Below are 17,500 nucleotides of genomic sequence, written 5' to 3' on the forward strand. Positions count from 1 at the left end.
TTGTATTTCAAAGTGCCAGTCATGTCAAATTCTATGTCATGCTGAATCTCCTTGAGAACTATGTTAAGGGAATGCATGTTTGTGGAGTGCTCAGCCAGTTGCATGTTAATTTCATGATCAGGCTGTTCTGTTGATTGGATCAACTGGATACTTGTCATAATTGACAGAATACTCGTTATTGCTATTTAGTTCTAGGTCAGCCCTGAGTAAGTAGATGATGATCAAAGACATTCTCATCAAATCTTTCATGTCATTTATTGAAATATGTTATATCTATTCAAAATGCCTGTTTGTTTTCATTTTGTTTTTTTTTAAGACAGCATGGTGTGCTTTCTGAAAACTTGAGTGAACATGAACAGGCTTCCTTATTAAATTGTGCTTAATTAAAGCATACAAGACTAAAAATTAGATGAAAACATCTGGTTGCACAACAGCTCACATTCTTCCTATTTTAACTCTTAATTTTATGTCTGGCACAGTTTCACACAGCACTATTTTGGTGCAGGATTACAGGACTGCCAGTCCTGGAATCTTGCAACATACTTCATTGCAAGTATCACACTAACATTGTTTTCACTCAGTTTGAAGGATGTAACTCTCTAATATAAAAGAAAAAAAACTTTGATTCTTTCTTTTATCATTTACTCCTGTTCTATTGTACTTTCTAAAAAAATTAAAGAGATTTAGACATATTGGGAATACACCTACAAGAGCTGTATCGATTTATGCAATATTTTATTAAGGAATGTTTAAATCATTTCTTCTATTGGCCTCTTGATTCTTTAGCTTCAAGCAGACATTGATTTAAACCAGAATGACATAGAATAGAAAATAAATGTCGAAGTTGCGAGCCAATAGTTTATTTAGCTTACTTTATCTGGTTGTTCATAGCTTGAAGGAAATATATTGCTAAGTTTGTCTAACACGGACATTGCAAAGAGAAGTAGAGAATTGTAAATTCACATGAGATATTCACATAAGAAATTCACTACAGAAGAAACAATTAAAATGCCTAGCAGAAACAGCTATTATAGTAGGGGCATAAAGATTTGTACAAAACTGAAGCTGAGAGTCTGTCCCATGACTCAAGTTTCATGCCACTGCAATCTTCGAGTGAAACTCACACTTACACAGACAGACAGACGGACACACACACATACACACACTGAGGAAGACACACAAGGACATTTAATATGAGAGTGTGTGGTGGTGTTAAATACATTAATTAATGTGTAAAGAAGAGCAGCAACGCAGATATGAAAATGGGTGTGAATGGATATCTCCATGTTGGTGAAATAGTTTTGTTTGCTAATAGCAGAAATTTCTTATGGCAGAAGAAGATCTGAAGCTACTGAGCCATACAGGTGAGATGAAACGAGATTATGAAGAATGGTAATCTACTATACTGCAAACCTAAGCAAATCATGCTGGTAAAAAAATAATAGTGAGGAGGAGGAGTGGTGGTCATATTGATGATCATGGAGGTCCAATAGTTATCTATAAGATGACTGAACAAAAAAAAATGTTAAAATACATCTTGTCCTCAAGAGCTTACTATAAATTAAATTGCATTATTATAACAATAAGTGCAGGCAGCTGCTCACCACACATGCAATCTGTGGGATTTAAATTTACTGATAATGTTTGATATACCACACTCAATTTTTTTCTGCTGTCTGCCTTTCTCTCTCTTTCTCTCTCAACCATGTGATTTGGGTTTAGTCCCACTGTGTAATATTTTGGACAAGTGTCCTATACTATAGCCCTGGGCCAATCGAATTCTTGCAAGTGGATTTGTTAGAGAGATATTGAAAGAAGCCTGTCTCTTACACACACACACACATACACACACACATCTATATGCATATATATATATATATGTGTATGTACGTGTGTGTGTGTGTGGGTGTTTCCTGGTCTTTGCATTGCATGACAGTAATAAATGACCTTCACTATCACAGAAGCAGTATCCTTTATTTCCAATCTTCCATGAAAACATGTCACGAGGAAATATTACCTAATTTGGAAACAGTTGAAGGTTGACAACAGGATGAGCATCCAGCCAAATAAAATCTGTCTCAACAAATTCTGTTTGAATCCATGCAAGAATGGAAAAGAATATGTTAAGATGATGATGAGGTTCTTCTCGTGATGCTATGAGTAAAAGAGATGTAACAAATTTGAACATTTTGATATTGCTGAATCAATTAATTTTGCAAGATTACTTCCTTTACTGCTAGCCCATTAATCATGAAGTGGATGCTGTGCTTATAGTCAACCATACAGACTGAATCAAGCAAAGTTATCTAGTACTTCATCACAGGAATAAATTGTGATCTCAATATTATGTGATCAGGAATCTAGCATAAAAGCTCTCATATTTTCATAGTCAGCATAGTAAGTTATATATTATCACTATTCAATTAAACAATATAATAAAAAAGATATACAAAAAATTTAACCACTGCACATTATTTAGAATAGAAGTAATAAGTAAATTTGAAAGTTCCTCATGGAAGATACCACTACAAACCTAAAATAGAAATTAGTATGAAGTAAAAAAAAATGGAAAAGAAAAATTTTTTTTTACTCCTTGAGTTAAGAAATTTTAGTGAGATAAGAGTGACTCCTAAATCAGTTCACTTTCCATAAACCAGAGGTAAAGAAATTTAAAAGAATATATATATATATATATATATATATACACATAATTATGTGAATACTTAACCTAGTAAATATCCATAGGTATTTAAGCCTGTTGTAATAAAAGAGAAAAAATGTCAAAATCATTGGAAGAGCATAAAATAAATTTGTTTAGTAAAATATATTATTTTGTTTTCATTTTCTGGAGAGAGAGGGAGAGGTAGAAAGAGAGAGGTAGAGGAAGAGAAAATATTTAGATAAACAGAGATGAGAAGAGAAATAAAGAATATCTGCTGATAAATAAATCTTGACTAAGAATGACATAGACAAATAGATAGGTAACTAGATACATGGAAAGACTGGTAGATAGATAGATAGATAGATAGATAGATAGATAGATAGATAGATAGATAGATAGATAGATAGATAGAAGAAGATAGATAGAGAGAGAGACTGTTGGATATGCATCTAGGAGTATGTGTGAGGAAACACTCTTCATTGAATAAAAGATTGACAAAAGTTGCTGACAAAAAAAAAAAAAGAGGGACAAAAAAAAAAAATAAGGAAATGATAAAGAAAAACTTTAAATTGTGCGGTTTCCAATATTTACTATATCAAGTGTTTCCAGACAATATTTCAGAGATGAAGTTTAATTTGGGCAGTAAATACTAAATAACTATAAACAATTCTTTCAATTTTGTTTCTAAGCTATATTTCAATTGATATATGTTATGTTCAGGTATTAATTTTTACATGCATATATAAAAAAAATCACACACAGTTCCTTTGAATAATCTTTAGTTTCTTTAAAATTCTGTTATTTGTGACACAATAAAAGGATATTATAGTTAAATTAATGACTTCTAATATATATATATATATATATATATATAAATTCAATAATAGGATGAATTCTTTTACAAGAATTTATCAAGTAGCTAGCATGGAAAAAACCTCATAAGGGAAAAAAAATCCATCATTTTACCCAGCATATATATTTTTATTTGTATAAGGGCATTACTATACAATAATGCCTCACACTATGAGGGACTCTAAGGTCAGACTACCATAAAAAATGTGCTTTTTATGGTAATCTGACCTTTGAGTCCCTAATAGCGTGAGGCATTATTGTATAGTAATGCCCTTATATAAATAAATAAATATATATATATATATATATATATATATATATATGTATGTATGTATAAAAAAACATTTGCACTGAAATATATATAAGAAATGTGGAAAGTATTATTGGTGTTCTTATGCATAAATATATACATGTACTTCAATTCACAACTGGCTCAGTTTCTCAGAAATTTGGCAAAAATACAATATTTTAATTGTTATGTGTCCTTATATATCCAATAACCATGTATGTTATAAATGATAAACCAGCAGACACCAAAATGAATATCAACCCAACTAAGAAAAGGATGGAGGAATGGATGGTGGCATAAGGTTAAAAGAAAGTAGAATAAAACAAGCTCTCTCTCTCTCTCTCACACACACACGCGCGCACATCCATGTATAAAACACAGTAAAATGATGATATTTAGATTGTAGAAATCTTAAAATCTGTACATCTCTCAATTATCTCAGATCAGGCAAGTATGTTCTGAAGAGACGGTCAAATAAGACTGGAAGATGCATGATTTTGTCCGTGTACCAGCAAAAGATCAGAAGAATTTACCTCTCTTTGCTTCCAAGCAATTTTTAAATAATTGAAATTTCAGAGTTGTCTCCCGTATCTTTCATGAGCAGAATTAATCATTAAAATTTATGATTTATTTTTCCTATTGCTATGTAACCTATAAAGTTTAAATTAAACATGTTTTGGCTTACGGCATTATATATGTTATCCGCCATCACCACTTAAATATATTCTTATCATGCAGAAGGTATTCATGGGTAATTTCTATTAGTCATTTTTACACTACTACACACATATATCCAAATATTATACACACATATATACACATGCTTATATATATATATATATATATATATATATATATATATATATATATATATTATATATATATATATTATATATATATATATATATTTTATATATATTATATATATGGAGTAACTTTGACTGATGAGACACAATAAGTTCGAAACAGCAGTATCTTAACATCTCCTTAGACAGGTGAATTATGTGTGTTATAAAAACACATCTTCTAAAAGGAGAAGCTGTTCTCTGTTGATGAAAAATGGCAGCAATCAGGCATTCATGCTTGAATCTGCCAGAACATGTTAGAAATGAAAAGATATGTTATTGGTTGGATTCTCAGTGTTCTGCATGCACCCTATGAATTATATTAGTTATAAAACGTACATATAATAATATTTATTACTATACATGCTCATGCATATGCATATGTACATATAATAATAAATATTACTAGACATGCTCATGTATACATATACACTCACACAGATATAGTGTATAAACAAACATTAAATATATATATTTATATATATATTTATACATGTTTATATATATATATATATTTAATGTTTGTCTTTGCACTATATATTTATATATGTTTATGTATGAAGGTGTATGACTCAGTGGTTAGAGATTGGGCTCACAATCATGAGGTAGAGAGTTTGACTCCCGGACCAGGCTGTATGTTATATTCTTGAGCCAGACACCTTATTTTATGTCGCTCCAGTTCACTCAACTGTAGAAATGAGCTGTGATGTCACTGATGCCAAGCTGTATCGGTCTTTGCCTTTCTCTTGGATAACATCAGTTGTATGGATAGTGGAGGCTGGTTTGCATGGGCGACAGCTCGTCTTCCATAAACAACTTTGCCTGGACTTGTGCCTTGGAAAGTAACTTTCTAGGTGCAATCCCATGGTCATTCAAGACGGAAAGGAGTCCTTACCCTTAAATGTTTATATGTATATTTATATATATGAGGTCTCATCAATAAGTATCTGGACTGTTGCCTCATAGTAACGAAGCTAAAGTACACAAAGTAAAGCCACTCAGCAAAAATTGACCTTGAAATCTGGTGTATATGTGCACTAAGTTTTAACGTTCTAGCTCACTTCCACTGTTTACAGCAGTGCTTGGTAGCAAGGTGTGTAGTGTGTGATCTTTGCATTGACAATGACAAAGAAAGTTGACATGGCGATACCTGCTCAGAAGCCTACACAGAGTTGCAGAAATTGTATAGAGAGGAGTGTATGAGCTGCACACAAATGTACGAGTGTTTCAGATGTTTCTAAGATGGTCAAAAAAATGTTGATATTGATGAACGTTGTGGGAGACTTGCAACCAGCACAACTGAGGAAGACATCACATATGTATGTACAGCTGTGAGTGAAAATCGTCAAATCACCATCCGAGAGTTATCAGAGAATGTGCAGATTAGTTACGGTTCAGTTCAGTCCATTATGACTGAAGATTTGGGTATGAGATGCGTGTCTGCTAAGTTTTTGCCAAAACTGCTTTCAGCTGACCAAGAAGACATTCAGGTTTCAGTTGCACAAGATCTCTTTGATTGTATTGAGAACAATGCAAACTTTTTGAAAACTTTGCATAGGCCTCTGAGCAGGTATCACCAAACTTTTGGCAAAATTTGATGCTCAACTTCTCTGTCATGGCCAATGTGACAATCACATGCTACACACCTTCCTTCCAAACACTGCTGTAAACAGTGGAAGTAAGCTAGAACATTAAAACTTAGTGCACATGCACAGCAACGTTCAAGGTCAATCTGTACCAAGCAGCTTTACTCTATGTGCTTTAGCTTCGTTACTATGGCAACAGTCCGGATACTTATTGATCAGACCAAGCACACACACACACACACATATATATATATATATATATATATATATATATATATATAAAGTACATAAAGTATATATGTATATTATATATATATATAGCATGATGTTGGTTTTGATGTATAAACCTAAATTTTCTTAGTCAGTCATAATTCTTGTTGAATAAGACATTTGAGTTCTGCCAACGATTTGCAAAGAAGCCTACAGATGTTGTGACTATGAGGACTATTTGTCAGCACAGACAGTATATTTGCAGCCACTTTTCTCCTTTGCTTTGCACCCCTTAGCCTGTTAATGTTGGTTGGAACAAAGTCTCTTATATTCTTTTGTCATGACAATCTCCACTTTCTTCACTCCGAGGCTGTTTGCTCAGCTTGTCCTTATATCTGAGCCATGGTTGAACCAGCGTTCCTGTACTCACTATCAAGCTGGTTGTACGTGACGACTCTGGGTATTCTTTTGTCACTCATTCTGACAACATGACACAATATATATATATTTGTATGTATACTTATATAGGCGCAGGAGTAGCTGTGTGGTAAGTAGCTTGCTTACCAACCACATGGTTCTGGGTTCAGTCCCACTGCGTAGCATCTTGGGCAAGTGTCTTCAACTATAGCCTCGGGCCGACCAAAGCCTTGTGAGTGGATTTGGTAGACAAAAACTGAAAGAATATGTATATATATGTGTGTGTGTGTATGTTTGTGTGTTTGTGTTTGTCCCCCTAGCATTGCTTGACAACCGATGCTGGTGTGTTTATGTCCCCGTCACTTAGCGGTTCGGCAAAAGAGACCGATAGAATAAGTACTAGGCTTACAAAGAATAAGTCTCATGGTCGATTTGCTCGACTAAAGGCGGTGCTCCAGCATGGCTGCAGTCAAATGACTGAAACAAGTAAAAGAGATTAAACAGAATATATATGTACATACACACATGCAACCACAATAGCAGCCATTTTTTTTCAAATAATAATATGTAAACATGTTAAATATAAGCCCATATGAAAAAAATATCCAAAAGCCTATGCAAAAATCTACTATACGAAGAAATAGATCAAAGAGATGAAAGACAAAATTTGTTATGTTGAGACACAATAATGTGATGGATATGTTGAATGATAAATTCTAAATGTTGATTGCCTGAGTAAGTTTACATCTCTTATTCACAATATCTTTCAGATATTCTAACAAAATAGTTTCTAGTCAACAGTTATTTTGTTATATGCTTCTATTTACTCATCTATTTGTTCACACATTCATCCATCTGTTTGTTATTGCTACTAGTCTATTCATATATTGCTTACATCCCATATAACTACACCAATGTACTTCCCACAATATGTGTGTGTATGTGTGTGTGTTTGTGTGCGTGCATGTATGGATGTATATGTGTGTGTGTGTCTCTGCGTATGTAATATATATATCCATATTGTAAATGAAAGATGGAAGATGGAAGATACCAGGTATAAACTATTTGTTTTATTATCTAATATATATATATATATATATATATATATATATATATATATATATATATATGTATATTAGAAAAAAATCACCTCCAAACATTCCAATATATATATATGAATATATATAGTTTTCATAATGAGATAAAAAAGACCAAGGCTGTGTATATTTTAGAACATTTATAAATAGAAGGTCTTACAGCTGTTTCCAGAATATTTATTATATCTCTTCATCGGAGATGGTGTGAGAGGATGGTTAAGCAATAGTTAATTTAGATAAGATAGGAAATAGAGAGTGAATATTCCTGCATTCACTCTCTATTTCCTATCTTATCTAAATTAACTATTGCTTAACCATCCTCTCACACCATCTCCGATGAAGAGATATAATAAATATTCTGGAAACAGCTGTAAGACCTTCTATTTATAAATGTTCTAAAATATACACAGCCTTGGTTTTTTATCTCATTACGAAAAGTAAATCCTTATATTCATACGATATATGACCTATGTTGGATCCCCTATTTGCATAATCACCGAACCTCGAGCTTAACTATGGTCCTTTCTTAGCACTTACTCAGCATTACCTGAAACCTCTGGGTCTAATTGACACCATTACTGCTCATAACCTCCATAAATATATGTATATATATATATATGTATATATATATATATATATATATATATATATATATATATATATATATATATATATATATATATTGTATGTATGTATGTATGTATGTATGTACGTATGTATGTATATGTGTATTTGTATATTAGTGTGTATTTTGTATCAAATGGTAGTTGTAAATGAGTCTCACTGTCATGTAAGTAGTATTATTCATTAACAATATTCTTCAAAAACATACCTGGAAATAAACATATTTGGAAGAAAAAGAGAGGGTTGGTGAGAGGAAGGGCATCCAACTGAAGAATAATATGTCCCTCAATAAATTCAGTCTGACTCATACAAGCATGGAAAACTGGATGTTAAAACGGCAATAAGGATGATGATGATGATGATGGTGATGGTACTGATGATGATGATGACGACGATGATGGTGATGATGGTGATGATGGTGATGATGATGAGGATGATGATGATACTGATATATATACATATATATTTTATTTTATCATATAAGGGATGATGGTGATGAAGATTGGAATATTTTACATCCAAATCTCTCCTGAACATCATGTCTTTATTAAGTCTCTTACCCTCATCCTCCATTTTGAGTTCAACTTTGTCCCAGGCCCCACACTAACCACAACACCTAGTTCTTCTCCTCAGAAGTCCCTTAGAACTCCATCATTTCCTGCAGGTAGCTGACAATAATCTAAGTGGAATATCAATCTCTTGTGTCTTGGAGAGTCTGCAAAGTTCACAGGTACTGCTCTTATTTTCAAATAAAACACACACACACACACACACACGCACACACACACACACACACACACACACACACACACACACACACATACACACACACGTATATGTGTAAAACTTTCGCAGTATTGCTACTTTATTGGTAGGCCATCAGCTTTTTGCTATAATAGGATTTAGCTATGTCCTGGACAAAGCAGATTAAGCCCTTTAGCAGCATAGTAGGTGTCCTGGGTGAACCAGTGCACTCTTTACTGAGAGTGAGCGACAACATACATAAGTCAGATTAGGCCCCTAAACTCCCAAGGTCGTGAGCAATTGCCCAATGTGCCCAACCCTTCTTGAGTAAGGAAACAAAAGTAGCAGGAGAGTACTCCATGGGATGAATTTCATATGGAAACTAAAAAGGTATAGGTATGACTCTATGTGTTTTGTAAAGGGCTTGCTAGTTATGGAATGAGTTTAGATAATTGTGGGACAGTAGTGATAGAAGGCATTTGTCTAATATTGTGATTGAGGTTAGAGAACAATGCCTAGATATACTGGTGATCCTGTTACATCAGTAACAGAGGAGCAAGTGGTAACACTGGTTTTGTTGATGTAATTATGGGGAATTAATTATTTGGGGGGAAAATACATTAGTAGAATGAATATCTACAGAGTAGAAGGGACTTCTACAGGATCAGTCATAGACTAGTCTGCTTTCAGTGATGGATGCAAGGTTAAGGAGAAAAACAGGTTCTGATTAGTGGGGTAAAAATTAAAAAAATTGCACACCAATGTTCCCAAATTATTAAAACACTTACTACGAAAGGGTATCATTTCCTGAAGTGCTCCACCTTGGGCTTCAAATAAAGAAAAAGTACATAAAACAAATTAATTTTGGCTTTAATTACTTATTTTAATCATTATCATAAGCACAAAACGTATACACTAATAGAAAAGCTACTGGCGTTTATACGTGCTAGGACATGATGTATGTGTATGTGTGTGTGTGTGTGTGTGTGTGTGTGTGTGTGTGTATGTGTGGGTGCATGCGAGTGTATGTGTGTGTGTGAGTGTATGTGTGTCTGTATGAGAGTGTATGTGTGTTTGTGTGTGCGTGTGCGTATATATATGTATGTGTATGTACATGTTTATTTGCTTTTGAAAACAGATGACAGGTTACTTTGTTGTTACTCAAAGTTTTTGCTACATGAGCAAGACATTTATTTTTACAGGGTCCTCTTGTAGACTGACCCCATAAAAAAAGTAATAGAGATTCCATTATAATCGCTGGAGACATTAATGCATATGTTAGACAACCCCATAATGAATATTCTGATGTATATGGTGGCTATGAATTTGATATGAGGACTGAGGAGGTGTCAAAGTTCTTGGTGTTTTGCACCACAAGTGATTTGACCATATGCCACAATAACTTCATGAAACTAGTGAACCACAACACAACTTACTAGTCAAACAAGAAGGCAAACCAGACAGATTCACAAGGATTGATAGCCGATTGTGAATACCAAGTACTTATAGTGAAGAATGCAATATTTAACATAGACAAGTGATTAGTGACTGCAGGATAAAACCTATGTAGTCTCTGAAACACAAAACAATCTAATGAAGGAAGGTATGGAAGCTGAAAGATCTTTCTGCTAATGCAAGTTAAGAAAAGCTGCTACTTGACATGTATTCCAGTAAGGAGGAGGGGGGAGGAAGAAGAGGAGGAGAGGGAGAAAGAGAGGGAGAGAGAGAGTGAGAGAAAGAGAGACACTAATAACAGAGGGAAAATAAAAGTTTCTGTGAGATAACCAGCTGTGAGCCAAAAACCAGTTCTGTGGATGAACAATCAGACAGAAGGTGATATGGTGATAAAGTTAAAAGTAGGTTTAGAAAGAAAGTAGTGGGACAAGAAATGATAAAAGAAGTTTTCCCTGAGACTTTTAAAAGACATCAAAATACAATTCCCTCTAACATACCAGACCAGCCATCTGCTATAGACTATAAACACAATAGATAGTTTCACTAATTTGTTGATCAGGTAAGATCCTAACAAAAGTATTGGAACTATGGATATATGCAGAGATGACATAAAGGACATAGAACAAGCATGGGCAAACTTTTCTGAGAAGTAGGTGCCATGAGACTTGACTTGTCATCAGGCAAGCCACACTACTGAAAAAAATCAAGATAATTTTTTGTTGGCATGCCATTTAGAAAGTCCCATGAACTGTGGTTTGCTTAAGAATGATGTAGAAAATTTGACAATGAAGGCAGTTCAACATATTCTCACGTATGATAAATGAAATAAACTGAAAAACTATAGAAATAGCATCTATATGTTACCTAATGACATGAAAGCTTTTTAATTTTTTTCTACACTGAATCTGAAATTATAAATTATTGATGTGAAACGGATGGTAGTAGTAGATTTCTTTTTAAATGGAAGGGTGATAGTGTTATTGAATGTGGTGTAGGGGAGAGTGAGCAGAATGAGAAAGGTTTTGCAGTTAGTAAAGAAAATAGCTTCATTAGAAATGAGTGGTATAAAGGAAGGAAAAATTCAGGTGTAACTTTAGGAGGTTATAACACGAATGATAAATGCATTTCAGATAACACTTGTTGTTTGATGTATGTCAATTAACTTCACTGCAAGCAACTAGGATTAAGTAAATGGAATGACATTAATTGCAGAGTTAGAGAATGACATTTGTGATAGAGTCAAAGAAAGATTTGTAACAGAGTATGAGAATGATAGTAGGGTATTTGTAACATGTCAAGACATTACAGAAAATGATGTGTCAGAACCAGAAAATAACAGTAATAGATGCTTGTCTTATGTTGGCTCTTCAAAGAAAGGAAAGACTAGCTCACAGTCTAAATCAATATGGTTGGAAAGCAGAATGAAGTTACTGTAGTTAATATTTGATTTGGAATTACTTTATATTACATATGATTGATGGGATGAGATAGTTGACACCTCACACTTGCACTAACATTACAGCAGAAGAGTCTTTTTTTTTTTTACCATAAGAAACTTAACTGTAGTTAAATGAAGCAAGGTAGAACAGACATATTGTTAAAAAAAAAAAGAAGTAACTTTCAGATATCAGTCTGTGTGGAGGTATCAATGGTATGAAATTATTATTATTATTATTATTATTATTATTATTATTATTTTCATACCATTGATGCCTCCGCAGAGACTGATATATGAAAGTTATTTTTATTATCTATTTATTTAATAACAAAAATAACGATAATAACAATGAAATAAATAATAATAGTGAAAAATAGTAATATTTGTTGCTGTTGTTACTACTACTACTACTACTACTACTACTACTACTACTACTACTACTACTACTACTTTATGTTAGCAACAAAGTAAAGATATTTCAAGAAATGAGACCCGGAAAAATATTTGCATGTTGTTTGACAACCAGTATACATAATAAAAAATTAGTTTATCGGGGTTGAAACAAAATCAATGATTTCTAAGCAGTAAAAACTGAAAATATTTATATTCATATTCTATTTACTTATATGCACGAAGAACATTATCTTCAATGACACTTAACTAAAAAATTGAACTGATCCAATTTTTACAATAAACTTATTTCTGGATATTTCTTAATAATGAAGCTTAAATAATGTAACTGACTCATATCATCACCAATAAGTTATATTTGACATTTAAAGATCTCAAGGAAAACTATCTTTTTAGAAATTCAGTTACCTATATGGAGCCTTAAATACAAAAATAAATAAAATAAAATAGTAGAATAAAATGAAGTTATGTTATATTTTCCTTTTGAGTGAGCAAACCTGCTGTAGCTGTAACTTTCCCACTTTTCTTTTCAAGTAATAGTGTTTTCTAGATCACATTCTCCAAGGTGTCCTTTCTAGTTTTAGGGCAGTAAGGTATGATATGAAAGAAATTTGGCTGCTATCTTTAGCAGGTCTAGAGACTACATAGAGACTTTGTCAGCTCATAAAAGCTATTGGTAAAATTACATAGTATGCTAGTTGAATGTATCATTTTTAACCAACAGACTTTTTATAAAAAAAAGAAATATTTTCAACTAATTGACTTTTAAAAGTAATTAACTAATTGTCTTCCCACCCAACTACCCAATATTATAAAGAAAAAAGAAAAAAAAGAGATAATACAATTAAAATTATAAAGGTCACAAAGAATCAAAAACCTCATTTAAGACAAGAGTAAAGTCTGTAATGGAATTAATTATGGGCATAACATTCTGTCTCATATGAAGATTAATGATTGTTGATCTGTTTAATCTTAGTTCAAAATGGCAAGTTTCTCTTGATGCATCTGGAATCTTGAGATAACATCATTAAATAAGCATCATAATAGCTTTTATATTTCAATCATTTCAACACTTTAGCGTTTCAGCTATTTAACTAGCAACTAAACACTCAGTAGAAAGGATGGGGAAAGAACGTGGGCAGCTGTTGGAATAGTTAGTATGATGTACTGAATACTCAATTATAAACTGATATAAAAAAAAGTATAAAAGCAAAGAAAACAAAAAATAAAAACAAATGAAACAAAAAAGTAATCAGAAACATTCTAATAATGTATAACACTAATAATGTATAAAAAATACAAAATATAAAAAAAATGATGATAATATTGATATCTAACATAAGCACAAAGCCACACATTCTCAGAGAGGGTATAGTCAATTATATTGAACACAACAGTTGATTGTTTCTTATTTTATCATCCTGAGAAGGATGGAAGGCAAAACAGACCCTCATAATGATTTAAACTTTTAGTACAAAGGGATGTAACTAAATATGCCAAGGTATTTTGTCCATCATGCTACTGATTCTTTTAATCTAATGCCTTAAAAATTAACACTATTAATAATGTTATAATAATAATGATTTGGTTATATCCAAGGTAAATGTTTGAAGGGTTAGTAATTATTATACTGTTCACAAACTGTATGAAAGGCAAAGAAATTAAATACTGTGTAGTGACAGTAGTGATAATTCCTTATTTTTGATAGATTGGCTGAATCTCACCAGGGTCAACATTGCTTTTATCCCTCTGGAATCACTAAAAATGTACCTAACAAGTACTGGGATTGGTGGTGTTGACTGACACCTCAGCCAAAATACCTGGTCTATTGTCTAAATCATTATTGCTATGGTGATGGATTGGTTGTTACAGCATTGGAAAAATTGCTTTGTTATGTTTCTTCTAGCTCTTTATTTTCTGAGTTCAATTCCTGATGAGGTCAACTTAGCCTTTTGCAGTGAATAAAGGACCAGGCAAGTACTGGAGTTTATATGAGGATATATTGTGTTTTATTTATAATACTAATAATTTTTCTTTCTCTTTTTTCTTCACCCTTTTAAAGCCTAGCCAGGCTCATGGGCCCGGTTTCTCGGTTTCTATGACGTATGTGTTCCCCCCAGCTGGACGGGACATCAGTCCATCACAGCGTTACTCAAGAAATAGGAAGAAAGAGTGAGAGAAAGTTGGGGTGAAAGAGTACAGCAGGGGTCGCCACCACCCCCTGTCAGAGCCTCGTGCAGCTTTTAGGTGTTTTCGCTCAATAAACATACACAACATCCAGTCTGGGAATTGCAACCACAATCCTCCGACCACAAGTCCGCTGCCCTAACCACTGGGCTATTGCGCCTCCACAATACTAATAATAATTCTTTCTAATTTTGGCACAAGACCAGCAATTTGAAGGGAAGCAGGCAAGTCTATTAAATAAACTCCAGTACGTGATTGGTACTTTATTTTATTGACCATGAAAAAATGAAAGGCAAAGTTAATGTCAGAGCATAATGAGTCATAAGAATTGCCATTAAATATTTTGTTTGACACTGTAATGGGCTCCTTTCAGTCTCCACCTACTAAATCGATTAACAAAGCTCACAAAACTTTCGTTACTATGGACACTAGCCCAAGATGCCATACCATAGGGTTGACACCCAAACCACATGACTGAAGGCAAACTCTTTGACCTCACAGCCATGCCTTCATCTTTATAAATGTAAAATAAAAAAAAACAAAAAATGCATCTTGAGTTTCAAAAAGCTTTGAAGGTAAGTGCATAACTATGATTTCATAGTATAACTTAGATAAGCATTAAATCCGATCTTGAGAAAGATGTTGGTCTATCACAAGTAACAGTCTGAAATTATCTGTTACATGCTTCTGACAGATAAATTGAGGCAATGTAGAATAATGTATTTTGCCAAGAAACTCAGCAGTTTTGAACTCTCAGCTAATGTACAAATAGCCTAATAGTCTATTTAACCATCTATTCTATCTTTCAGGTAATATATCTTTGAGTAATAAAAGTATTGATGTATAGCCACAATCCACTGATTAGGCACAAAAATATACATTGAACATTTACAAAGAGCTTGACATATTTTTCATACAAGATAATTAATGTGGGGGGGGGGGATCTCTTACATTATTGTTATTGTTACATTAACCCAACACATTGCATAAAAATATCCTCTTCCCTAAAATTTCTTCAGTTTGGTCTGCACCCTAATGTTTCAACTTTAGCTACATCCCCTAAAGTCAGTACATGATAGTATCTTCTTAAATCCCAACAACTTACCACTTCAACTCAACTTTTATATCACAAGATCATTAAAACTGCAAACTGAAAGAAAGGGAATAGCAAAGTATGTTTCTCCGACAGACCGTCATTTTCAATGGATTGTTGCTGAAACACTCTGTGGCTATGATCCTAGAAAGCTAATTAAGAATGTGGTATAGTAACTTCATGCTGCTATATTATTATTATTGTTATTACTATTATTATTATTGATTCCTGTTGTGTGAAAATATCTTTTTGATTCTCCCTTCAAAGCACATTTTACTTCAAGCATTACCAAATGCAATTTTCTTTGGAATACTTGTAAAAAGGATAATAATTGCCTTAGGAAGGGCTGTCTTTGATATCCAAAAATAGACAACAGGAAAAAAGAGGTTTGTTTTACAAACTTTTAAAATGTTATTTGCACACACTACATTTTTGCATCCAAAATGGTTACCACACATAATTATGTCACATAACAAAACACCATAATGGTGAGAAAAACAACACAAAATCAAAACAGAACTAAATGTATAAGAGGAAAAGGATAATGAACAGTATAGTGAAAACTTACTAGAAGAAAATATCCCAAATATCCAAATAAGTAATTTGGAAGCAACAATAACAACAACAACAACAGTAACAACATCTTACTTAATTCCAAATACAATAGCCCACATATAGCTATTGTGTAAAAACGAACCTTTCTGAAACATTAAATGAAGAGAGAGAATTTTTTGACCTGAATACAGTTACAAGAATGAAAAAAAATGAAGACTAGAGAGTTTCCAAAGACAAATAGTATTGCTTTGTTATAGGAAATCATCCAAGAGAGGACAAAAAGAAAAACTATTTGATGGAAGTGGATTTAATTTTCCCTCATGTCAAGTAGTTACAGCAAACACTCCAGGAGAAATTAAATAATTTAATCAAAAGTGTATGACACATTTTACTGTACCATTAAAACTGAAAACAGTCAAAACACAGGCTGAAATTATCACATATATACCTCAGATTAATAGTTTTTTCCACAGCAAATGAGTCCAGGAAACACAAGAATTATCATAAAAGTTGCTGAACATGGTGCAGACCCTTGGCATGTAGTGACTTTTGTGTCACAATATGGGAGAGTGGTTAAAGCAAGTGCAAAAAAAGTATCCTGTGGTCAGGCACCAATAAAATGGACTGTTAAAGTCCTAATAAACTCCAAAGCCTCAGAGCAATGCTAGAACTGTGCCAATAGAAGGTACTGAGATAAAGGGCATGAGATTGACAATACTAGGTAGAAAGCCAAGTTGTTACATTTTTTGGACTAAAACACACCTTAGTGTTGAATGCCTCAAAGAACTAGGATGATTGAACAAAAACAAGAAAAACGAAAATAAATGCAGAGGACAACAAAATAAGAACAAGAAAGAATCTTTAAAAGGAGAATAGGGAACCGCACTGAGTAATTTGGAGCACTCCACTCAGCTCCAATTTACCATGGCACATTACAGGTAAGTGCCTTATCCCATTTCAACTTGTTAGCCTAAAGCTGCATAGTCAGAGTAGGACCATTTAGCAGCACGTATTTTTCCACTTTCACTTATCTTT

At 33.1% G+C, this 17,500-nt stretch overlaps 1 protein-coding gene across 17 annotated transcripts in view; it reads right to left on the reverse strand.

Moving 5' to 3' along the window:
- The window catches only part of LOC106873997 (potassium voltage-gated channel protein Shaw), a 526,032-nt gene that overhangs the window by 60,367 nt on the left and 448,165 nt on the right, over window positions 1-17,500 (reverse strand). For 5 of the 17 annotated variants that reach the window (XM_014921549.3, XM_014921542.3, XM_014921543.3 and 2 more), the window contains 2 exons: window positions 10,115-10,153; window positions 2,729-2,755 (listed from right to left, as the gene is read on the reverse strand). The exons of 6 other annotated variants lie outside the window; for them this stretch is intronic. In XM_014921549.3, coding sequence (XP_014777035.1) covers window positions 2,729-2,755; window positions 10,115-10,153 — 66 coding nt within the window. The remainder of the gene's footprint in view (window positions 1-2,728; window positions 2,756-10,114; window positions 10,154-17,500) is intronic. 6 more of the 17 variants (XM_014921551.3, XM_014921546.3, XM_089350670.1 and 3 more) reach the window with 2 other exon arrangements.

This window comes from Octopus bimaculoides, chromosome 4 (genome assembly GCF_046866305.1).
Source record: "Octopus bimaculoides isolate indiv1 chromosome 4, ASM4686630v1, whole genome shotgun sequence".
NCBI lineage: Eukaryota > Metazoa > Mollusca > Cephalopoda > Octopoda > Octopodidae > Octopus > Octopus bimaculoides.